Source organism: Rhinolophus sinicus, linkage group LG02, assembly GCF_036562045.2.
Source record: "Rhinolophus sinicus isolate RSC01 linkage group LG02, ASM3656204v1, whole genome shotgun sequence".
Lineage (NCBI taxonomy): Eukaryota > Metazoa > Chordata > Mammalia > Chiroptera > Rhinolophidae > Rhinolophus > Rhinolophus sinicus.
In genome coordinates, this window is record NC_133752.1 from 90,590,540 (window position 1) to 90,613,047 (window position 22,508).

Consider the following 22,508-nt stretch of genomic DNA (forward strand, 5'->3'; position numbering starts at 1 on the left):
GCAGATGTTCTTGTTTTTTACCATTTTCCTTCTAAGGACTAAGAAATATAATACATTTTACATAAATCTGAACTGGGAAATGCTGGGTTACCCATATAAACAAAAATAGGAGAAAATACTAAACAGTGAGAAAGTAAATCTTTAAAAGATGAAAAGACTTACTAAGAAACCCTTTTCAGAGGGAAACTATCTGAATATCTCCTAGCAGAAAATCCAGAATTCAAGGTGGATAGAAAGAACCAGAGATTCTTCCAATACCCAAGTGGGAACCAGAACCAAGTTTCACCTTCAGCCTGTCTTGCACCATATCATGGGAAGTACTCTCTACCACGAGCAGTTCAAATCCAATCCACCATTGCATCTCAGCTGTAATTATACAGCAATTTATGTGCTAAGAGTTGACTTTCAGAATCTCTGAGGAACAGCAAAGTTTAATCAGAATCATTTGAATTGCTTGGTGGAAACCCACCCTAGAGCTATTTGAATCAGAATTTCTGGCTAGGACCCCAATACCTGAATTTGTAACAAGAAAATCCTACCCCAAGTTTCTTATGAACAGTACACTTTGGGAAAACTGCTCTACTGGATTTAAGTTCTAAAACAGATGCAAAAACTGTCTATATTTGTTTCTTCTACAGAAACCCTCTTTCACCCTTCTTGTAATCATTCCTTGACTTCTAACTTTTAGGTGCCCTATCTAGCTCAGTCCGAGATGACTGATGAGAAACAGACACACACGGGGAGTCGGTGGGACCTCTGAGCTGAGAGTGAGGAGACTGGGAAAGCCCACTAGGGTCCACTTTTAACCCTAGACTGATGTGGTTCTGAAACTTCCTGCCCATTTCCCCCAGGCAACTATAAAGCTCTCTCTTTACAGAAAAGTCCACCACGTTTCTACTATAGCTCTGAAATGAATGTTAGCAGCCACACAATGACAGTTCATCTAGAGCATTTCCAGTAGCTAATCTAGACATAGTAAGACAAATGGATTGGATGTTGGGGCTGGATTTGGGGGTTTGTCTGCTAAACCAACTAGCTGTGTATTCTTGGGAGGATAAATTCAATTCTGGACTTCAATTTCCTTCCTTTAAAAAACAAGATAATTGGACTAGATTAGTGTTTCAAACTTTCTGACCCACCATAAAAAACACAATTTATATCAATCACGCATACACAGAAATATTGCAGTTTTCATAAACACCAAACTTTGTATGATAAACCCTGATACTTACTATTCTGTTCATTACTTTTAACAAATGCAAGTTTGTTCAATGCAAATTCACACCTAATAAATTTCATGACCCACTAATGAGTCATGAATGGTGCAATGTTGAAAACACTAAATTAGATGTTATATGGGTTTTTTTTTTATTGTTAAAATAGAAAATGCATCAAGTACATTTTTCTATTTCTTATACTTTTAAAGTTCCCTCTTGGTAGGATTATATTAACGTATATGCAGCAGATGTTAATAGAATATAAAATTACAGTTTTAAATTAGTAAAGTTAACTAATCGATTAAATTTGTAAGAAGAAACTCCTACCCCAAGTTTATGAACAGTAGAGTTTGGGAACACTATTCTACTGGATTTCATTTACAAATTAGGTAAATAAAGTTAAGTAATCTCACAGAATTGAAATGTTTCATACTTTAAATAGGCAAACATTTAAAACCTTGTCTTATGATCAGTTATGAAGAAAATCTCAAGAGTTTCTACCCACAAACATTTCACTCGTTAGTTTTTTGCTTTTATTTTCCCCAGGCACATCTGGACGAAGGCAGAAACAGTGATGAGGGAGGAAGTCAAAGCAATGACCAGAAGCCAATCTCTCTCCTCCCAAACACATACTTAGAGGCTGACATCATAGCCCCATGGCATGTCCTACAGATGGAAAAGTAACTGGATTCAAGTCAGGAAATTTAATCTTTATCAGATGAAGACAGGAAAGACTTCAGCAGAGAAACTCACACCTGTTGTGCCAAGTAAGTAGAAATCAAGAAGCAAATACTTTCATTGTCGCTTGGAAAGTAACTTCTGCTAGAGCAATAAATAAAATAGAATGGGGGCCAACGATTGAACTTCCAGGGATGCTTTTCCCTGATACTGTTTTATACTGCAGAAAGTCTAAAAAATAAGATGACAACTGAAAAAAAAAGCATCCTAACACCTCCCTCTTTCCAGGTGGGAGCTCAGTTGGCCTCAGCCTGCCGGGAGGGTTTGCCCACTGCCTGGCTGTCACCAGCCTAACCGCACAGCAGTCTCCTGGGCCCAGTGCTTCCCTGAGCAGTCCTGCAGGAAGGAGCCATCTCCACAGTAGATGAGAGCCTGTCACTCACGTCCTGATTGATGGGAAACTGAGACACGCCCCAAAATGGTAAGCTAAGGGTGCCATATGGCTTCCTGGGTCCAATAATCTGATTGCTATTTAGAATATTTGACTGTGTTAGTCAGAACGATGAGTTCATCCAGCAAAAAAAGCAGGCACACAGTGACCAGTCAGCTTGTCCAAGGGGTGGAAAGCAAACACGCTCTGGGTTTTCAGCCCTGTCTGGAACCAACAGAGGCCAAAGAAATGATCGTAACACCGGGAGGCAGACTGTGGAGTTTCTGAGTTAGCACGCCAGGATCCCCTTCTTTCATCGCTTGTCTTTTCTTCTTTTCTTTTCCTTTATTAGTTTCCTTTTCTGTCCAGCTTGCTTCTCTCCTTTTTCTCAACTTACTTTTCTTTTACCTGTATCTTACCTTTCTGAATTTTTTTTAATTAAAAATTAACTTTAACATCTTCTCTGCCACATTATTTCGATTGCTCTTGGTTCTTACTGCACCAGCTATTGCCTTACAAGCTAGTGTGGTATTAGCAGCACTGTTTTAGTCATTACAGAGCTCTGTCTTATTTTGCAAATTGTTACAAAGATTTATATTATATTTTCAGGAGGGCCTGCCTGCATCGTATATTAGCTAAGATACAGCTAGTTTATTCATGCAGCAAATTAAACTTGTGTTCATACAGTTGATTAGAGCCGAAAGACATCTCCAAGATCATCAAATCCAATCTTTTAATTTTACAGATGAGAAAATGAGAGTACAGAGAGTTCAAGTGACTGGTTCTAAATCCTAATCTAATATACAGTGTGATTCAGGCCAAATATATGAAGCAGAGAAAACCACAGAGGTATGGAAAATTGTGTGCACACTAAAATTTGTTGAAAATCCCATTTTGGTCACTGGATGTTAACCTCATGAACAAAGTCCCATGACTCTGTCAGTTGTGGAATACAACTGACTGTAATTGCTGGGGATTCAATTTCCCGTGTGGTTGAGCTGAATAATGAACTGTCTCCTAAAGAAGGTCCCACCGGAGAGAAAGGTGTGTGATTCTCTCACACTCAGGATTCTGGAGAAATCTAAAGCCCTGCTATCAAAACACAGAGCTTGAACTACTGCAGAGAACAGTAGTTTTGCTTGAAATGAATAGTGGTGGGCCAGCCCGGTGAGTAGGCAGTTGGAGCTCCGTGCTCCTAACGCCAAAGGCTGCCGGTTGGATTCCCACATGGGCCAGTGGGCTCTCAACCACAAGGTTGCTGGTTCGACTCCTCGACTCCCACAAGGGAAGGTGGGCTGTGCCCCTGCAACTAACAAGGGCAACTGGACCTGGAGCCGAGCTGCACCCTCCACAGCTAAGACTGAAAGGACAACAACTTGAAGCTGAACAGCACCCTCCACAACTAAGATTGAAAGGACAACAACTTCACTTGGGGGAAAAAAAAAGCCCTGGAAATACACACAGTTCCCCAATAAAGTCCTGTTAAAATAAATAAATAATAACAAATGTTTGGCATTTAAAAAAAAGAAAAGAAAAGAAAAGTAGTGGTGAGCCACACAGAGGAGAAATCAATGAGAAACTGGGTAGGGGTTCTGAGTGGGAGATTTTTAAAAAATGTATATTTATTTATTTATTTACTTACTTACTTATTTATTTATTGGAGCAGGGGCTTTAAAGATGAGTACCCAGTGATCTCTGGACACACGACTGTGTTAGAGAGCACATCTGGACACAGGAAAAGCTCCCAGTACTTTCTGAGGAGAGTGTCAGTGAATCGCACCTTGCCTCTGGGGCAATGCGGAGGCTGTGAAATGCCTGGGAAGCTCATGTGTGTACTATAAATCTACCCTAGATCAACAGCATTTCAGTCCATTCAGTGTCTTTCAAAAGAAAACCCATATTTTTCAAAATGGTACCTATCCCAGGTGGGAACATAAGCCTAAAGAAACAAGACTATCTCATAAGTCCCAGAGGCTTTGGGTCTGGAGCATCTCCGGTTTACAAATAACCCCAACGACTCTCCTTGCAAAAGATGTTTGTTTCTTTATGCTGCATTTGCAAAGAGCAAAGTAGTGATGAAAATGAAATAACAGGAAAAATACAATGAAAGGAATAAATGCTAAAAAGGCACAATTTCATTAAGTCAAATACAGAAATGTATATTTTGCCAAGAAAACTTCCATTTCCTGCCACAGAATCCCATGTAGTAGCCTCTTACTCTTATCTGCTGTTGCCCTTTTTCTAATTTCTTAAAATAAGCATTCTGTCTCTTTGGTAGAAGAGATAATATTTTGGTAAAGTTTAAACTCACAGGAAAGTTATAAGAACTAGCTCCTGAATTCCTTTCCCCCAGATTTATTACATACTTGTATGCTGCCCCATTGCCCTCTCTCTCACACTTCCTCCCTCTGACTTACTCACTCCCTTATTCTCTGAACCACTTGAGAGTAATTTGAAGACATCACATGCTTTTACCCCCGGAAACATCAGTGTCTAGTTCCTAAGAACAAAAACATTCTCTTATAAAACCACTACACAATTACCAAAATTAAGAAAATTTAACATTGATAACAATAGTCTTGTTCAACCATTACTCTATTATGAACAGGGGAAGCACTTATGTCACTAGACTTCTTTTCAATACAGCTTTCATTGGGTGCCACAGGTTGGGGGATCACGTATTCTCACAAGACTACTTTGTAATGGAATAAATGAAACCAAGTATGCAAATGCTGTTTTGTTACCTGCTGATGCATTCATTGCTTCGTAGTCTATTAAAAAGCCTTCATAAGCGAGGTCAGAGTCAGCCACAAACACAAGCATTAATGAGTTGCTACTGCTGGTAAGAGAGGGCGGGATTGATTTTCCACAATATCTATTTGAAACCAAGAAAGAACGCAGGTTTAAACACTTTTAGTACACTTGAAATGATGTACCAAAATTAGGACATGTAAATAATAATAATGTCTTCTATGAACCTTTAAAAGCAAATATATTTCAGGCACAAACATGTATCAAGTTGCTGAAGGTCATCCTATTCGTGAATACTTTCCTGAAATGGTTTTATGTGTGCACCTAGCTGTGGGACTTGTCATATATAAGACGTTTAGTGTAATCAGCAATTACAATCTATACTAGGTTGCTATATAGCATATTAATGAACTTATTAATAGAAATGGAATAAACTTACACAATAAAGGAAAACATATCATAAACTCAGAGAGCACAGACTCTAGAGTCAGCTCTGTCACTTAGAGGCATTATGACCTTGGGTTGGGCAGACCGTTCAATCTGTATGACTCAGTTTTCCCATCTCCAAAGTGGGGCTGATGACAGTACCTACATCATAGAGTAGTTTTGAGAATTTTATGAGTTAAGATACTGTGTTTAAAGGACTAACACTGCCTAGAATAGTAAGCCCTACATAGGTAGAATGTATTATCTTTAAAAAGTTGGCCTAGGCAGAGGCAAGAGTTTGATTACAAAGTCATGTCAAATCTTTGCTGAATAAAAGTAATTTTATTCAGAAATACTATTCTAATAATACTAAAAGGGGAGTTATGATAAACGACATTATGCCATGAGCTTTTTTTCTAAAGAAATACCTGTAAGAAGGAGTGACTAGAATATAGAAATCTCAAATCAAAGCACATTTGGTAAAATTAACCAAATGGAATCGATGGGGATAAAAACAGAAACCAAAATAAGAGAAAGCATCGAATATGGTAAATTGATAATTTCTGAAGAAGAAAAAGAACATTGGTGTGTATACCATTTCAGTTTAAAATAGATTTGATATCTTGATTAAAATAAAGACAGGTGACTTAATTAATATTTTAAATGTGTCTGTATATGCCCATTCTGCCAAATTAGGCAAGATCATTACAGCAGTTTACGTCATTCAGCAAAAACTATGTATTTTGCAGCATTATGCGTCAAGTACCATAAAAATTAAACAGAAAAGAAGAAAGTTTTAGAATGAAAGATTAAAACAAATAAGAACAAAATATGAAGAGGGAGAATAAAAGGAGGAGAAAAAAGTTTAAGAAAATATGAATGAAGGGAAAATGTTTATAAATGGATGAGAAAAAATGAAATGCAAGAAAAAGAAATAAAAAAGATATGAGGAGCTTTCCATTTCCAACAAAGATGTAATAACAGGGGCTGGATGTAAATTTACACCTGAAACAACTAAAAATCTGGTCAAAATATACAAAACAATGGCTTTCAAGACACTGGATATCAAGCAGTGAAGGGTGATGACTCTTCAGAGATGGGAAGCAAGTGACATTAAAAGCAAAACTGGAAATGATCCAACTGTTTCCAAGTCACTTAACTGCATCCCAAAACAAGCTCAAAAATACTTATAGGAATATAATAACAACCAGTTTTTGTGTACAAAAACACAAAATTGAAAATGTCGGGCATTCTATCAAATATTACCAGGGATGAAAAGGAAGAAAGTATAATCCATAATTGGAAGAAAAACTGATCAATGAAAACATGGCAAGAAATGCCAAAGATGACTGAATTAGCAATCAAAGACATTAAAATACTTATAACTGCATCCTACAGATTTAGGAAGCTAGAGGAAAAAAATAGTGTGTAAAGTAGAGATGGAAGATATAAAATATGGCCCAAATTAAACTTCTAGAAATGAAAACAACAATGTCTAAGATGAAAAAATATACTTGGTAGGATTAATAGTAGAACTGACATTACAGAACAGATAAGGGTACTTAAATACACAGTGATAGAAACTTTCCAAAATGAAACGCACAGAGAACAAAGACTCAAAATCAAATGAACAGTTTCTGTGAGCTGTGGGACAATATCAAATGCCCTAAGATACAAGTAATCAGAGTCCTCAAATGGGAAGGGGAGACAGAATTTCAAGTATTTCAAGAAGTAATGGCCAAAAATGTTTCAAATTTGATGAAATTAGAAGTTCTGAGATCCAAGAAGCTCACAAAAACATTATGCTGACTGATTAAAAAAAGGGTACATGCAGTATGATTCCATTTTTATACAATTCCAGAATATGAAAACTAACTTATAATGATAGAAAGCAGGTTATTGATCTCCTGGGGATGGGGACGTGGGGCTGAAGTGAGGAACTATCATGGGTAGGAAGGGGTATGGATGTGTGCATTACCTTGGTTTTAGGGATGCCTTTGTGGGTGGACACGTACGTCCAGACTTAAATATGAAAGTTCAATACTACAGGGTAGTCATGTAGAAAAGATCATTGAGAAGCATGTTGATCTCACCTGGTATTTATAACACTATGGTGGATTTTACCATCCACCATCCTTCACTGAAGCAAGAAAATTTTTGTGTTAAAAATTTTTGTGTTAAAAAAAAAACCCTCAAAACTAAATAATCTCACCTCCCAAGAAATGTCTCAGAACCAGTGTCATAAATATCCAGATAGTCACTTGTACAATTGTAATGAAACTCCAGATGAAATCTCCTGAATATCAACTTAATCAGGTAGCCAGGTTGTACTAATATATGCCAGGTACAATTAACACCATGGGGGTAGATATTTGGATGGCCAGGACTTTGAATGATTCCTGTGGGTTCTGTAAGACTTTTTCCACATGCTGTTAAAATAAAAATAGTAATTATCAGAACAACTAACCACCAAGCTACCTGAAATACAAAATAAAATAATCTGGTCGTAGCCTCTTAAAAACTCAAAAAGAAAAATCTTCCTTATATGCCACTTCAGAAAATCTAGTTTTTGTTTTATTAATAGACATCAATTAACTATTGATATGTGCTGATTAAAAATATATACATTTTGCCTTTGAGTATACTTAAAAATTTTTACAGTGTAGGTGACTACTGTGTAGACAAATTCTTCATAATAATTTATTTCCATTGTTCACTTATTCTGACATAAGCCCAAGAGGGAATCAATCACTTACCCAAACCTGCAGTACTGAACTTTGCCATGAAACCACGATTTTCAGTAGAAGAACTTTTCACAAATATGACATGAAGAAAATTGTACACCGATGTTATAAATGAAGGTATGTCTGTGCCACAATATTTTTTATTTTCAATAGAACCCAAAATGGAACTGCTACCAACCTGAGTAAAAAAGATATATTCAAATTTATTTTGTTAGATATTTATTTTGGAAGACTACTTCAAGAATGATTATTTCTGAAATGTTTTTATTAATATAGTAAAAGCCAATTTCAGAACATTTTTGTCACCTCAAAAGAAACTCCACGCCCATTAGCCATCACTCCTTATTCCCCTCAAAACCCCAGCCCCAGGCAGCCACCAATTTACTTGCTCTGTCTATAGATTGCCTATTCTGCATTTCAAATAGATGGAGTCTATACGTGGTCTCTTGTGACTAGCTTCTTGCACTTAGCATAATGATTTCTAGGTTCATCCATGTTTAGCATGTGTCATTACTTCATCCCTTTTTAATGTCATGTAATATTCCACTGTATGACTATATCACATTCTATTAATTCATTTATCAGTTGATGGACACTTAGATTGCTTATACTTTTTGGCTATTATGAATAATAATTGTAGTCACTCATGTACACATTTTTGTGTGGACATATATTTTTATTTCTCCTGGGTATATACCTGGGGGTGAAATTGCTGGTTCAGATGATAACTCCATATTTAACTTTTTGAGGAACTGCCAACTCTTTCCCAAAGCATCTGTACCATATTATGTGCTCACCAGCAGTGTACAAATATAAAAGTGTTCCAATTTCTCCACATCCTTGGAAACACTTGTCATTATCTGCCTCTATTACAGCCATCCTAGTGGGTGTGAAGCACTGTCTCGCGTGGTTTGATATGCATGTCCCTGATGATTAGTGGACTAGTTGACCACTTGCTTATCTTCAAAGATATATTCAGATTCTTTGACCATCTTTAAAATTAGGTTATCTTTAATTTTGATGAAGTCCAATTTTCTTATTTCTTCTTTTGTTGTTTATGTTGTTTGTGTCATATGTAAGAAGGCTTTGCCTAATATTCTAAGAATTCATGGTTTTTGCTTCCATATTTAGATCTACGATCCATTCTGAGTTAATTTTTGTGAAGGGTGTAAGGCAGGGGTCCAGTTTCATAATTTTGCATGTAGATATTCAGCACCATTTGTGGAAAACACTATTTTTTTCCCATTAAAATGTCTTGTTACCCTTTTCAAAAATCAACTGGCCATAAATGTATGGATTTATTTCAGGATTTTCAATTCTGTTCCATATTTCTATCTTTTCTCAAATAGCACACTTCTTGATTATAGTAACTTTGTTCTAAATTTTGAAATCAGTAAGTATGAGTCCTCTAACTTTGTTCTTCTTTTTCAAGAATGCTCTGATTCCCTTTCATTTCCATATGAATTTTACAACCAGCTAGTGAATTTCTGCAAAAATGCCAGTTGGGATTTTGATATGGATTGAACTGACTCTTTAGATAAATTTGGGGAGTACTGCCATCTTAACAACATTAAGTCTTCTAACCCATGAACATAAGATGTCTTTCCATTTTTTTTAGGTCTTTAATATCCTTCAAGATGTTTTGTAGTCTTCAGAGTATAAGTTATACATGTCTTTTTAAAGATTATTCCTCAATGTTTATTCATTTTTACGCTATTATAAATAGAATTGTTTCCTTGATTTCATTTTCCAGTTGTTCATTGCTAGTGTATAGAAAAAGAAATGACTTTCGTATTTTGATCTTATATCCTGCAACTTGATGAATTTATTAGTTCTAATAGTTTATGTGTGTGTGTATCTATACTCTTTTGATTTTTCTATATACAAGATCATATTATCTGTGAACAGAGACAGTTTTACTCCTTCCTTTTCATTCTGTATGCATTTTAATTCCTTTCCTTACTTAATTGCCCCAGCTATAATTTCTACTATGTTGAATAGAAGTGGCAAGAACAGATGTCTTTTTACTGACTATTTAGTGTTCATTAGTAAAAATTATGTAGCTATGGGTTTTTTACAGATACCCTTTATCAGATTAAAGAAGTTCCCTTCTATTCTTAGTTTGTAGTGTAATTTTATCATGAAAAGGTATTGGATTTGGTCAAGTTCAGTATCTATTGAGGTAATCATGTGGTTTTAAAAAAAATTCATTTCCATGAACTGATTTTTGGATGTCTAGCAACCTTGCATTCGGAGGAAAATCCCACTTGGTCTTGGTGTATAATCCTCTTTATATCCTGCTGGATTCAGTTAGCTAGTATTTTGTTGAGGATTTTTATATCTATATTCGTAACAGATAATGGTCTGTACAAACCAGTCTTGTTTCCTGTAACCGATTTGAAGCTAGCATAGCATAAGATTTTTAATCATATACAACCAAATACAAACATTCAGAGGTGTTTCACTCTTACCTCAATATAATCTGTATCACAGTGGGCGGAACTTCCAATTTCAAAGGCAGTGAAGTTGAGAAGAACTACATGGCTTTGGGGTTGGTGGATAGTCCACCTGCAGATCCTTTCTCCTGGATACACATTAGGGTAAAAGGGGGAGCAAATGACCCCTTCTCCAGTTAGGTCACCTCCACAAGCTGTAGATATGAAAGTGATAGAAGTGTTTGTCCAGAGAGAAATGATCCTTGCCCTCAATTTTATTGCAAAGTCTAATTATGCACAAGGATATAATGGAATGTGACATTACGATTAGAATTCTTTCCTTGCCACTCGAGGACATAAAATGACTAACTTATTTCCAGAAATTAAAATGTTACAATCAGAGAGATTAGATATTTAAAAACTAAGGCATATGTTTTCTTACCGACTTGATAATCAGCTCTGAAACTAGCTCTTACAACAGAAGCATCCATTATAAGCCTGATCCAAATACTATTGGTAATGGATTTAATATTAGAGAGGGTTTCATTGCCACAGACTTTTCCAAGTAAGGTTGTATCATCTCGAACCTAACAGAAAAATAAAATAGATCTGTAATCTTAATCAACAATATTACCTTGGCAGTGGTGGCATTATTTGGAGATAAGAAAAATGGCAGATTGAAAATGAGTCATAATCTGATTTGGGTTACAAATTTTTAGCACAATGCAGTGATACTAAGTATTGATAACAAAATCTTAAGCCAAAAAAGTCGAAAAGCATTAGAATTTAAAAAATATTTTCTTAATGATTTCCACAATATCAAAGAGAAAATAAATGTACAGTGATGGACTATTTAAAAAACAATAAAATGTGAGAAGACAGCATATTAAAATATGCAAGTTTAAGCCACATCTGTAATCAAAGGAAGTCATAGACTAAACTGCTTTCATTACTGAAAGAAAAACAGAATGCACAATAAAAAGAATAAAAAGAAAGAAAGGAACTCTAAGGAGTCAACTTAAAAATTAGAAAAAAGTATTTAAATAAGGAATAACAAAGTAAAAATAAAAGCAAACCATAACAAACAAAATACAAAAGAAAGTAGAATTGATGAATACACTCAAGAACTTTTTCAAGGAAGGTTGGGGGATGGGGGTATAAAAGATATATCTTTGGCAATAATGATAAAAGAAAATAAGCACAAATACACAAAATTAAAAATGACAAAGATGGTACAAATACAGATACTGAGGAATTTGTTTAATATGATAATTCTACGTACATCTCTATGCTAATATTGTTGAATGTTTGAAATGGTTATTTCCAGAAAACATAAAAATCACTACAATTATCTCAATAAGAAGGAAAGTAAAATTTGAATAGATAATAAGCCATGGATAAAATTGAAAACATTATCAAAAAATTACTTCCCCACATAAAAACTCCCAGAAGATGTTCTACCTGGTAAGTTATTTTAAACTTTTAAGGAACAAATAATTCCCATATATAATTTGTTCTAAGGTACCCTCAAACATGGAACAATTCCCAACTAATTTTTCTCAGAACCACCTTACCAAATCCCAACATAGAGAATACAAATGAAAACGATGGATTAATCTCACCTATTAAGAAAGATACGAAAATCCAAAACACAGGTCTAGAGAAGTGACTTCACTCCATTGTTAGGCTTATATACCCAATGCAATATGAGAATAAGAGTAATGCAAGGATTGTTTAAAATGACAAATTACAAGTAAAGCTCATCAATAGATCCAATAAGATAAACTGTATATCTCCATAGATGTCAGAAAGTTTGTTAGCATTCCTATTTATTAGAAATAAAACTCTTAGAAAATTAAGAGCAAAGGAAAGTTTTTTTATTTTGTTTTGTTTTTATCACATAATAAAGAGCGTTTGTTTTCATCAATAGTCTGTCTTAGAGTGGCCACGAGCACAGTCCATGGAGTCACACAGGCCTAGATTCAATTCCCATCTCTGTCCCAAACCCCCTCACTTAATAACTTTGACAAGTTACTAAATCCAAGCCTAGCTCAAGACACTGTTGAAGCAAATAAATGAAACCAGAGAGTGAATTCCTTAGCAAAATGCCTAAAAATAGAAAAGGTGGACTACAGAACAGCTATGATTCCTGACACGAGACGTTTTTCACCAAAACCAGGAATTCGTCCATGGATATACTCGTACATGCCATTCCCTCACGTAGAATTATTTTGGAAGATCTAGCCATCCAAATATGAATTCATCTTCTCAGTGAACATTATTAAGGCATCGGTAATACCCGGGGCTGTCCTGGTAACAGCACTGTGAGAGGGTCCCCACACACAAGGGACTTCCAACAAGAAAGCATGCTTTAAAAAAAAAACAAAACATGAATGTCACGTTTGGGAAAGTGCAGGGTACTGTATTATTACTTAACACAATGGTTCTCAATAAATATCAAAATTGGGCACTTCAGAAATCTGTGAAGGCATTTTTTTTTTGCTTTGTTTTAATTATTAACACAATGGTGCTGGTGTACTATTGACATTTAGTGGCTGGGGACCCAGAGTTAGTCACCATTTCAGAAAATTTGTCACCGACCTACACAGCCACGTCAGCCTGTGTTTGTACTGTGACATTCATAGTAATTCAGGGAGCCAACTTATTGCTTTGCTTGTCTCCAAGGGCAGCTTTCCCTGGCTTTTAACATACTGAAATAAATTTATTTAAAAAATGTTTTTCTCCTAAATTGTATACTTACAACTTTATGTATTTTTATCTCATGTATGTAGTGAGGTTATGTCATCTATGAATTTCATTTCAGAAAAGTGAAAGGGTGATATAAAAAGATCTTAAAGTAAGGAGAACTCTTGACTTAACCCAAAACTCTGAACTCATACAGGGGATTATGGACTATTTCTCAGCGGAAATGAGTTTCAAGCGGAGATTGAAAGGATTATCCAGGCTCAGGGAAATGGCCAGTAAAGGGAAGATTTTAAAAGCATGATACGCAGAGCTGGTGGTGACATGTAAGGCAGTTACTCCTGTCTCCGACTGGTGGGAGTATACATTTCTGGAAAACAATCTGCCAATATGTATCAGGAAACCAAAGTGTTCATAGTTTTGGATTCGGACACTCCACGTCTAACACTCCAGCATAAGGAAATCATTCAAGACAGAGGCAAAGACACGCGAGAATCCACATCAAAGTATGCTGTATAATAACAGGAATTGAAAATATTCCCAATAGCTAATAATAGGAGGGTGATTAAATAAATATGGGACAGCCATATGATAGTCTCATGCAGACATTAAAAATCACATGCCTCCCCACTGACTCACACTGAAACAGTTCCTTTCTATGAGCTGTAACATAAATTTGTCACATACTATCATAAAGTTATGCTAAATGTCACTAACCAAATAGCTAACCTCTGAAGGTAGAAAAAATGCCTGTATCCCCTTTGGTACCTAAACACGGAAGTTTACAAACAGGTATTTGACAAATACTTGTTGATACGTTCATTTTAAGGCAGGGTATGATGGTTCGATTTTTGCTAGAGTTGCAGACATACAACAGTTCTGAGAAACCAGAAAGCAAGAAACACAGAGTAAGACAGTTTCCTGCTGTCTAATCCTCCAGGGTTCCATTCGCTTCTGCTAAGACTGTATCTCTCTTTTCTATTTTGCCCATTAGAAGATGACAAGAAGGAAGAAAAACAGCCCGGCAGCATCAGAGCCAGCTGAAGTGAGCCATTCCCCTGGGCCTCACTAATGAAATTCAAGGGCGATTGCAAGGAGAAAGGCAGCTGGAGTGCAAATGTTTGCAGAGGAACTTATAGAGCTCCAGGGTCTAAACCTAGAGGTACAATTGATTTTGGCTGCGTTTCTCTCTCTGTGAAAACAAAACCTTATTAATTCTGAAAGCCTGTATTGTCCCTGGATCCCAGACATGGCGATGCTTTAACCGCAACCTCCTTGAAGAAGACTTCAAATAAAATTCATTAAATGCTCTAAAGTGACCCCAAATACTGTTGCAACACATTTTGTATTCAATATGATAGGACTTAGGTAATGGCAACCCCCCACTCACCCCCCCAAAAAACCCCATCTTTTCCTTTGTGATTGTGCACTGAGACAGACTATATTACTTTCCTATCCTCACCGCTGTGTGACTGGCAATGCCTCCCCGTGGAGAATAAAGACTTATCCTTCCCACTGACTGAGCTCAGCATTCGCCCAACAGACTGGGAGCAGGAGTGATACCCCAATTTCCAAGTAGAAGTATTGGGAGTCATTGCACAATTCCACCACCTCTTACTTGCCCGCTCACAAGACCAAGAGCCTGGGTCCCAGGGACTGAAGGGACGGGGGACAGGTCAGCAGAGCTGTGACTGACCCCAAATCACCATATGAACATGAGCAAACAATAAACGTAGGTTATTATGAATCACAGACTTTTTTTGTTATTGTTTTTGACAATTGTAGTGTTATTGACTGTTATTGCAGCTTAATCTAGAGAAAGATGACTCACATTGCAATCTGATTTGTATTAACAAAGAGTTTCTTCTTAAGAAATCAGGTGAAGTCATGCCACGGTCACTTGCAGAGGTGTCACACCAAATTCACTGGTGACAGTGCATCACATACGCGAAGAAATGATGTTGTCACACAACAGCCTAGCAGACTGACCCCCGACCCCCACCCCGTGTCTTTCCTTAAGGAAAGAATAGTCTGTGAGACTGTGCATCTCTGGGACTGTATATTTCTCTCTATTTAGTCTCCAAAAGAGGGTTTGCGGCCAAAGATGAGTAAGATCCCCCACGGGGGTGGGGGGTGGGGGAGGGACAACTCAAGCCAGGCGGAACCCCATGGAGACCCCAGATGAGCTGTCTTAGAAAGATTTGGGAAGGGGCCTTGTCTCCCCTTCCTCCTGCCTGGGAAAAGCGGCTGCTGGCTCTGACTTTTCCCTTCTCACCTAATTGAAAGAAAACTCTTGAGAGTGATAAGATTAAACTCTCTCTGCTCAGCTCTGTGAAACAATTTCAACATGTGATATATGTCCCTTAAAAGAGTTGCATACCTCACCTCAAGGACTTTCTGCTTCGGCTGTTTGAAGATCAACATAATTGGTTTGGGTTGTTTCTATAACGTGATAAGTGAGTCTCACAGACCGTGCCAAAAACACTGCTACTCCCTTGTATACTTATCAATAAAAACCTCCAGTCGGCTTTGTTCTGGGCTCCAGTCTTTCAGAACTGTGAGACCCCAGGCCTTCTGAGATTTAACTGCATTAAGTCTCTGTATGTTTCTTTCTTAAAAACTTAACCCAAAGCCGCTCCTTCTTGCACCCTCACTGCCCATGTTGTGCTGGACGCGACAAAATGACAGGGACCAATTCAGTGTTCTGTGGACGAGGCCCAGACTTTTCATTGTGTGCCTTATTCATCCAGCAAACATTGGTGGTTTCAGGCCCAGAGACCCAATATAGAACCCATGACCCATGATTTTTAGCCTATAGCGAGAACTAAAATTAACTGGGCCAAAAGACACAGTCTATCTGAAATTTTAAATGTGAGCTTTAGAGCCCAGTCAGGGTAAGATTTAACATCTGTAATGGATCAGGTCCCAAAGCTATGCCTTAATGCATGTGTTTATTTGTTTGTATCAGCTATGTGTCCAGATTTGTTTTTATATAACAATTTCAAAATCTATTTAAGTTATTAAACTTTACTTCCAAGCAAAATAAATATGCTGGTACTTGGGCTTAACCCAACCAGAAGCTGAACTCAGAACCCTACTAGGCAGTGGTGTGTAACATGTGGCTTCTTGTGAAATGAGCGTCAGGTGGAAACGCCCCTGATAAAATAAAGACTGGGTCCTAGAAACTAGCCTTGCGTTCGTCTGGGTACACAGCAAAGGGAGTGCGGCCCCACCCCATTGAGAGGATAAAACAGGGGAGGCACAAGAGATGTAAGAAGCTACACAGGGACGAAAAATTATTTTCTTAGGTTATCCTCCTTCAATATTCATTAGTATGTTTCATGATTTCATAGTCAAAATTTTAAAACCTTGTACGCCTCATGAAAGAGTGCTACTTCAGATAGCTCTGTTAGTAAACTTATCCTTTACCTGATTTTGTTTTTAAAATCTGCTTTTCTATAATCAGGAATACATGTCTAGTTTTACCTAGAAATGTGTCCCTACATGACTGCAAACTCCAGTACGTCACCTTCTCTTTCCCATCACCATCGCCATCATCACGTTAACTTGCAGCAACCACTCACTGGCGGGCCGGGCGCTGCACTAATGACATTCTCCTCTTTGTCCCTTGTCATTTAACAAAGCTAAGTTCTTCACTGCCACCTGCAAAGCCATACAAGATCTAGCTCCTGCCCCACTCTTGTTTCTTTCCTCTTCTCCTTTGTAATTCTAGTCGTGCTAGTTTACTTTTAATTCTTTGAGTTTGTCAAGTTGTTTTTTGTTTGTTTTTCTCAATCCAGTCTCTAAGGCTATGCTGGCGCCTCTTGCCTCGAATCCTCCTTCTCTTGGCTCTTTGCATTACTGGCTCCTTCTCGTCATCAGACCCCAGAGGTGACATCCTCGGGGAGCTCCCCCTGACCACGCAATTAAAATCAGGGGCTCTGCTATTCTCTCATAGTTGTGATTCTTTCCTTCACGGTATTTTCCCCAAGTTGAAATTATGTAGTCATGTGCTTACTAGTTTAATATCTATTTTACACAACCACCCCCCTGCACAGTACCTGGCATCTAAGTTGTTTGACAAATAGAGAATGAACAGATAAATGAATGAATGACTTCTTTTAATTCTCCTGAAAAGAGGGATATTACTAGTTCTATTACGGACAAGGAAACTGAGGCTGACTGATGGCAAATGCCCTGCCTTTAGTGAAACAGAGAGTTGAAGTCCTTCATCATGTTTCCATGCAATATTGCTTTCATTTATATCACAGAGCACAGCCATCCTCTCAATTTGTCCAAATAGTCTGTGCCATTCCTGACCGATGCCCTTTCCATAGCCTCTTCTTCCCATGCACTGCTCTCCACCTCACTTGTTCCACTGGATTTGTGGGTCCCCCATGAACATGCAACTCCTACATGAAAGCTCTGTTCTATACAGTCTCTCACATCTCCAAAGCCAGGTGGAGCTACCATCTCAGTCTTTTTCCTGGCTCCCACTACGCTCACCTTTTTGCCTTAAAGGAAATTTTTACTAATCATGCATGGGTCACAGAGGTTCTTTTAAAAATCCCAACTTTCTGGAGAAGCACAGTCTTCATGAGTGGTTTCAGTATTGCATCATTTGTCTTGTATAAAAAGAAAAGCAAAGTGGTACAATTTGTTTACATGATACTTTCTAAATAAACTATTTTTTTAAAAAAACAGCCTTATTTTTCCTTAAATATTACAGCAAAAAGGTATGATTCAGACAATAAATTTCACCTGAGCAATGGCACATTTTATCACTTCATTAAAAAGCACCAGGATGGCTGCGCAATTGTAGAAAAACTGTGTTGACAACAGAGCTAAGAAACAAACCAAATGTTTCCAGTCTCTGACAGAAACTGAAATCCAATATGCTAAAGAATGCAAATGACTGAACATCTCCTTATTGCCCCCGCTTATTTTTGGATGGGGGCATCTCTAGAAACATATTTCTCTGAACTGAAATTAATTTCAATATGTACTTAACGGGGAAACGATACTCCTCTGCCTGCTCTGGTGTTTTTGCTGTGGCTGTGTTCCAGCTGCTGTTGTCAAAGGTTTGTCTATTCTTTCTTTGCCATTTGGGTTTATACCCTTAAGAATTACTCTGTGAATCACAGTCACAAGACTGACCAGCACGTTCCCTTGAGGGTAACAAGTAGGTCCAGGCAGACCAACCATCACAGCCGTCCCTCAACCAATCCCAAGCCTGGAGCTGAATAGCTTCAATGCCAGCAACACACAAAAGAAGTCCTTCGCGAACTTGAATGGCGAAGACAGAAAGCTGTGCAGGGCCAGCTGGGAGTGATGGAGGTGGGGAGTAGAAGCAAGGAGAGAGGTGGAAGATGAGAAAAGCTTCCGAGGGAAAACAGGTCTTCAGCTCCTTGTCCTCACCCACGTCCCAATTTTTTGGTTCCTTCTTTAAAATAAAGATTTTACCTGAGAGTTGAGTTCATCATGTCTTGATATAGGAGTATAGCATTTTCTCTTTGTTATTTTTTAAATTGTATTTCATTTTCTACTTCCTTCCTTGACCCAGTAATTATTTAGGAGAGAGTTTATAGATTTCCAAGTAGTTGGCTCTTTTAGATTTTTTTATGAATAATTTCTAGTTGTATTGCACGATAAAGACATATGTGTACACTTTCTGCTTTGTGAATTTACTGGGATTGGCAAGAAGTCTAAAATAGGATGAACTTGTCATTTAAAGGCACTTATAGAATTGGTACACATGCCCTAGATTTCAGAAACCAAATTTAATGTAACTTACTTCTGCCTATCTCATTAATTATAGTTTTCAACTTTTCTATGCCATTTATCTTTGTTTGCTTTTCCCTTCTAAGAAAGAATAACTTACCCAGAAGCCCTCCTGTTTCCCCAGAAGACACTTCCCCTTGCTCTTCCCTTATCAGTCTTTCTTGTAGTTTTCCCTTTCCACTTCCTCAGAGTGTTGGTGGGGCCAGAGACAGATAATATGGGATTGGTCAAAGAGATTTGCTGGGGTGGACAAGTCAATTCATATTTTTCCACACCTCATTTCAAGCTTAGACCTTAGCATTATATAGGCTTCTGAAATTATTATTCAGCCTACTATTTGCATTCTCTGAGATTAAAAATTAAACTTTCATTACTACGTAATGTGTCTTTCACTCAGAGTTCTGCCTAAATCCCTTGTGAAATATTAATGAGAGGTGCTGCTTTTTATTCTGGAAAGATGCTGCATTAAATTGTTCTATACAATTTAAAAGCTCTCTTAGACAAAAACAGATGAACTAACAGTTCTTACATTCTTTTGTTACCAGACACATCACACCACCCATGGGCAATGTATGTTTTTAACAGTAGAAAATTTAGTTGCTAGAGATATGTAAATCCAAAAATTAACACATAAATGTATGCTTCTTGTTTGAAAAGAAAAAGAAAAAGAAAGCTATGCTACACTGTGTCTGGGCAATAACACATTTATTATCTTTTTTAGTCAAATTGTATTCTCAAATAAATTATTATGGAGCTCTCTAACTGAGCAAAATTCTTTTAAATCCACACTACACATGAAAGGGATACAAGAGGCAATGCTATCTTAATCTTCATTTAGAGGACATATTCACATGGTAACGAGACATTTTTTTTTTAATGTCTTTGCTTAAAGATTTCACTTTTTCGGTATACCTTTTAAAAATGAAACTACCATTTTGGGGAATGATATACTGAGTCATAATAATGTCATATGAGTTTGGTTCCAGTATCACTTTCTCCCAATGACCACTGTTGGAAGGACATAAAAAGAAGTGGATCTACTTTTTAAACAATGGGCTTAGTTCACAAATTTTCCTGATGGATAGATGTGATTTAATGACAAGAGAATTTTGACCTAAGTCAACTTAGGTCTGTCTAGAATCCCATGTAGGTACATCTAAATCCCATTGTGACAATAACACAATATGACATTTGTGACCTCAATTTCCTCATTTGTAAAATTAAGGATTTAGATTAGATGACCTCTGAGGCCCTTGATGGTGCTAAAATTCTATAAATTAATTGGTTGTATTCCTTTAAGATGGTCAAGAATATAATAGAAAAGTCCATTCAATTATTCAAATTATTGTACATGACCTGTCTTTCTAATAAGAGAGTTACTTTATTTTTTTCATCAACAACCCTTGAGGGAAATCTGATAAAGGCTTTGTCGATGTGTGTGCACATCAGAATGTTGATATATCAAGTGGCCAACCATGAAAGGGTCTCATCAGCTGTCTCAGAACTGATAAGTACAAGGCAGAAGTTGGAAATTCAGCCTGGGAAAATTGCATTTGTATAATGTTTTAAATTCTTCAAGCTTCTTTTATCATTCAGTTACTTGATTTATCCTCACAAAGGTTGGAGGAATAGGTAGGGCATCTTACAGAGACAGGATCTGAGGCATCCAGACAAAGAATTGTCCAAAGTTATATAGTAATCGAATGACTGAACTAAAATAAGAACTTAGATGAATTAACTCTAATCATTTTCTGGCTACAAAATATTCTGCCATTCTAGTTTACAAAACTAAATCTTTCAATGCTAGTTTTATGATTATTTTTTGTGATAACTTTTCAGAACAATTAATTCAGAGGAATTCATGTAACTCCTGAATAAAATTCAGTTAAAGAGTACGGCAAAGTTAGAGAGAATATATCATTCCAGATGCCTTGATAAATCCTTAGAGCCATTAGAACCACCAGAAAGGATCTATAGAAAGATATTCAGATTTCCCTGAAAATTAGAGTTACGTGTTTGCCTCCCTGAGAAAAGCATTGATTCTGGGTCCATGTTATAGTCCTGTGACTAGGGAGCCAGTTATGGAATCGGGAAATTCATGAGCGCTTCCTCCCTAGAGAAGGTGAGCCACCTCTTAAGAGTCATAGCTACATTATTGCAGTTTTGTTCCTATCAGAGAACAGTACAACTAGAACTGGGAAAATCAATTCTCAGCTCCACCACTCCCCAGACATGCAACCATGGGTAAATAACAACTTCTCTGAGCCTTAGTTTCCTACTATCAAAAATAGGAATCATGGGCTGACCCGGTGGCTCAGGCGGTTAGAGCTCCATGCTCCTAACTCCGAAGGCTGCTGGTTCGGTTCCCACATGGGCCAGTGGGCTCTCAACCACAAGGTTGTCAGTTCAATTCCTCGAGTCCCACAAGGGATGGTTGGCTCCACCCCCTACAACTAGCAATGGCAACTGGACCTGGAGCTGAACTGCGCCCTCCACAACCAAGACTGAAAGGACAACAACTTGAAGCTGAACGGCACCCTCCACAACTAAGATTGAAAGGACAACAACTTGACTTGGAAAAAAAGGCCTGGAAGTACACACTGTTCCCCCAATAAAGTCCTGTTCCCCTTCCCCAATAAAATCTTAAAAAAAAAAAAAAAAATAGGAATCATGATTGTGAAGATTCAATGAATGTAACTCAAGTAAAGCATGTACCATATCTGACAGGCAGTTAGAAAACAGTAGGTGTTATTTATTTAATTTATTACAGTATTTTAAAGTCTTAGAAGAGCACCTGGTACATAATAAGTATTCTCTATGTGTGAGTTATTTTTACTGTTCTCAAAGTTAGAAAAAAAAAAGAGGTTGGAAAACAGATGTTTAATTTTTATATAAAAAATATCTAAAATTGCTCCATAGCATAAAACTTTAATGTACCTTATGAGAGATTTTAGAAAACACAAATTTAATGAATAGACACATTCACCTCACCATCCGAGGGAAAAAAATAATTCTCTGAATTAAAAAAATATATATTGCTGTGTGCAATGTACTTCACTCTTCAGCTAAGTCTAGATCTTATGCTAAAATTCTGTTTCCTCTCTCTACATGTGAAGGAGGGATGAGGGCAAAAGGTTATATAGGTTTTTCCTGGAAAAGTGAGTTGGTCTAACTTACATGAGCAAGCAAAATTGTCAGTGCCTCTCTGAGTTTATATAAAATGATTGTGCTCAACAAAAAGTATTTTGTTTCTCTTGCTCAGCACTTTAATTTGTGGCTTGACCAATAATTAAGCAAAAGAAATACCAGGCCAGGCAAACAAAAACTGCCTTTTTGTTTCAGA

At 37.2% G+C, this 22,508-nt stretch overlaps 1 protein-coding gene and 1 long non-coding RNA gene across 2 annotated transcripts in view; one reads left to right on the plus strand and one right to left on the minus strand.

Moving 5' to 3' along the window:
* The window catches only part of CUBN (cubilin), a 238,602-nt gene that overhangs the window by 185,090 nt on the left and 31,004 nt on the right, over nt 1-22,508 (minus strand). Inside the window, exons 18-22 of the mRNA XM_074324816.1 lie at nt 11,124-11,268; nt 10,718-10,896; nt 8,259-8,424; nt 7,715-7,931; nt 5,070-5,200 (exon numbers count right to left, since the gene is read on the minus strand). Of these exons, the coding sequence (XP_074180917.1) occupies nt 5,070-5,200; nt 7,715-7,931; nt 8,259-8,424; nt 10,718-10,896; nt 11,124-11,268 (838 nt within the window). The remainder of the gene's footprint in view (nt 1-5,069; nt 5,201-7,714; nt 7,932-8,258; nt 8,425-10,717; nt 10,897-11,123; nt 11,269-22,508) is intronic.
* LOC141570000 (uncharacterized) lies at nt 1,881-14,508 on the plus strand. Its single transcript, XR_012493769.1, has 3 exons — nt 1,881-1,984; nt 2,184-2,376; nt 14,379-14,508. It is a non-coding gene; the product is annotated as an uncharacterized LOC141570000 (long non-coding RNA).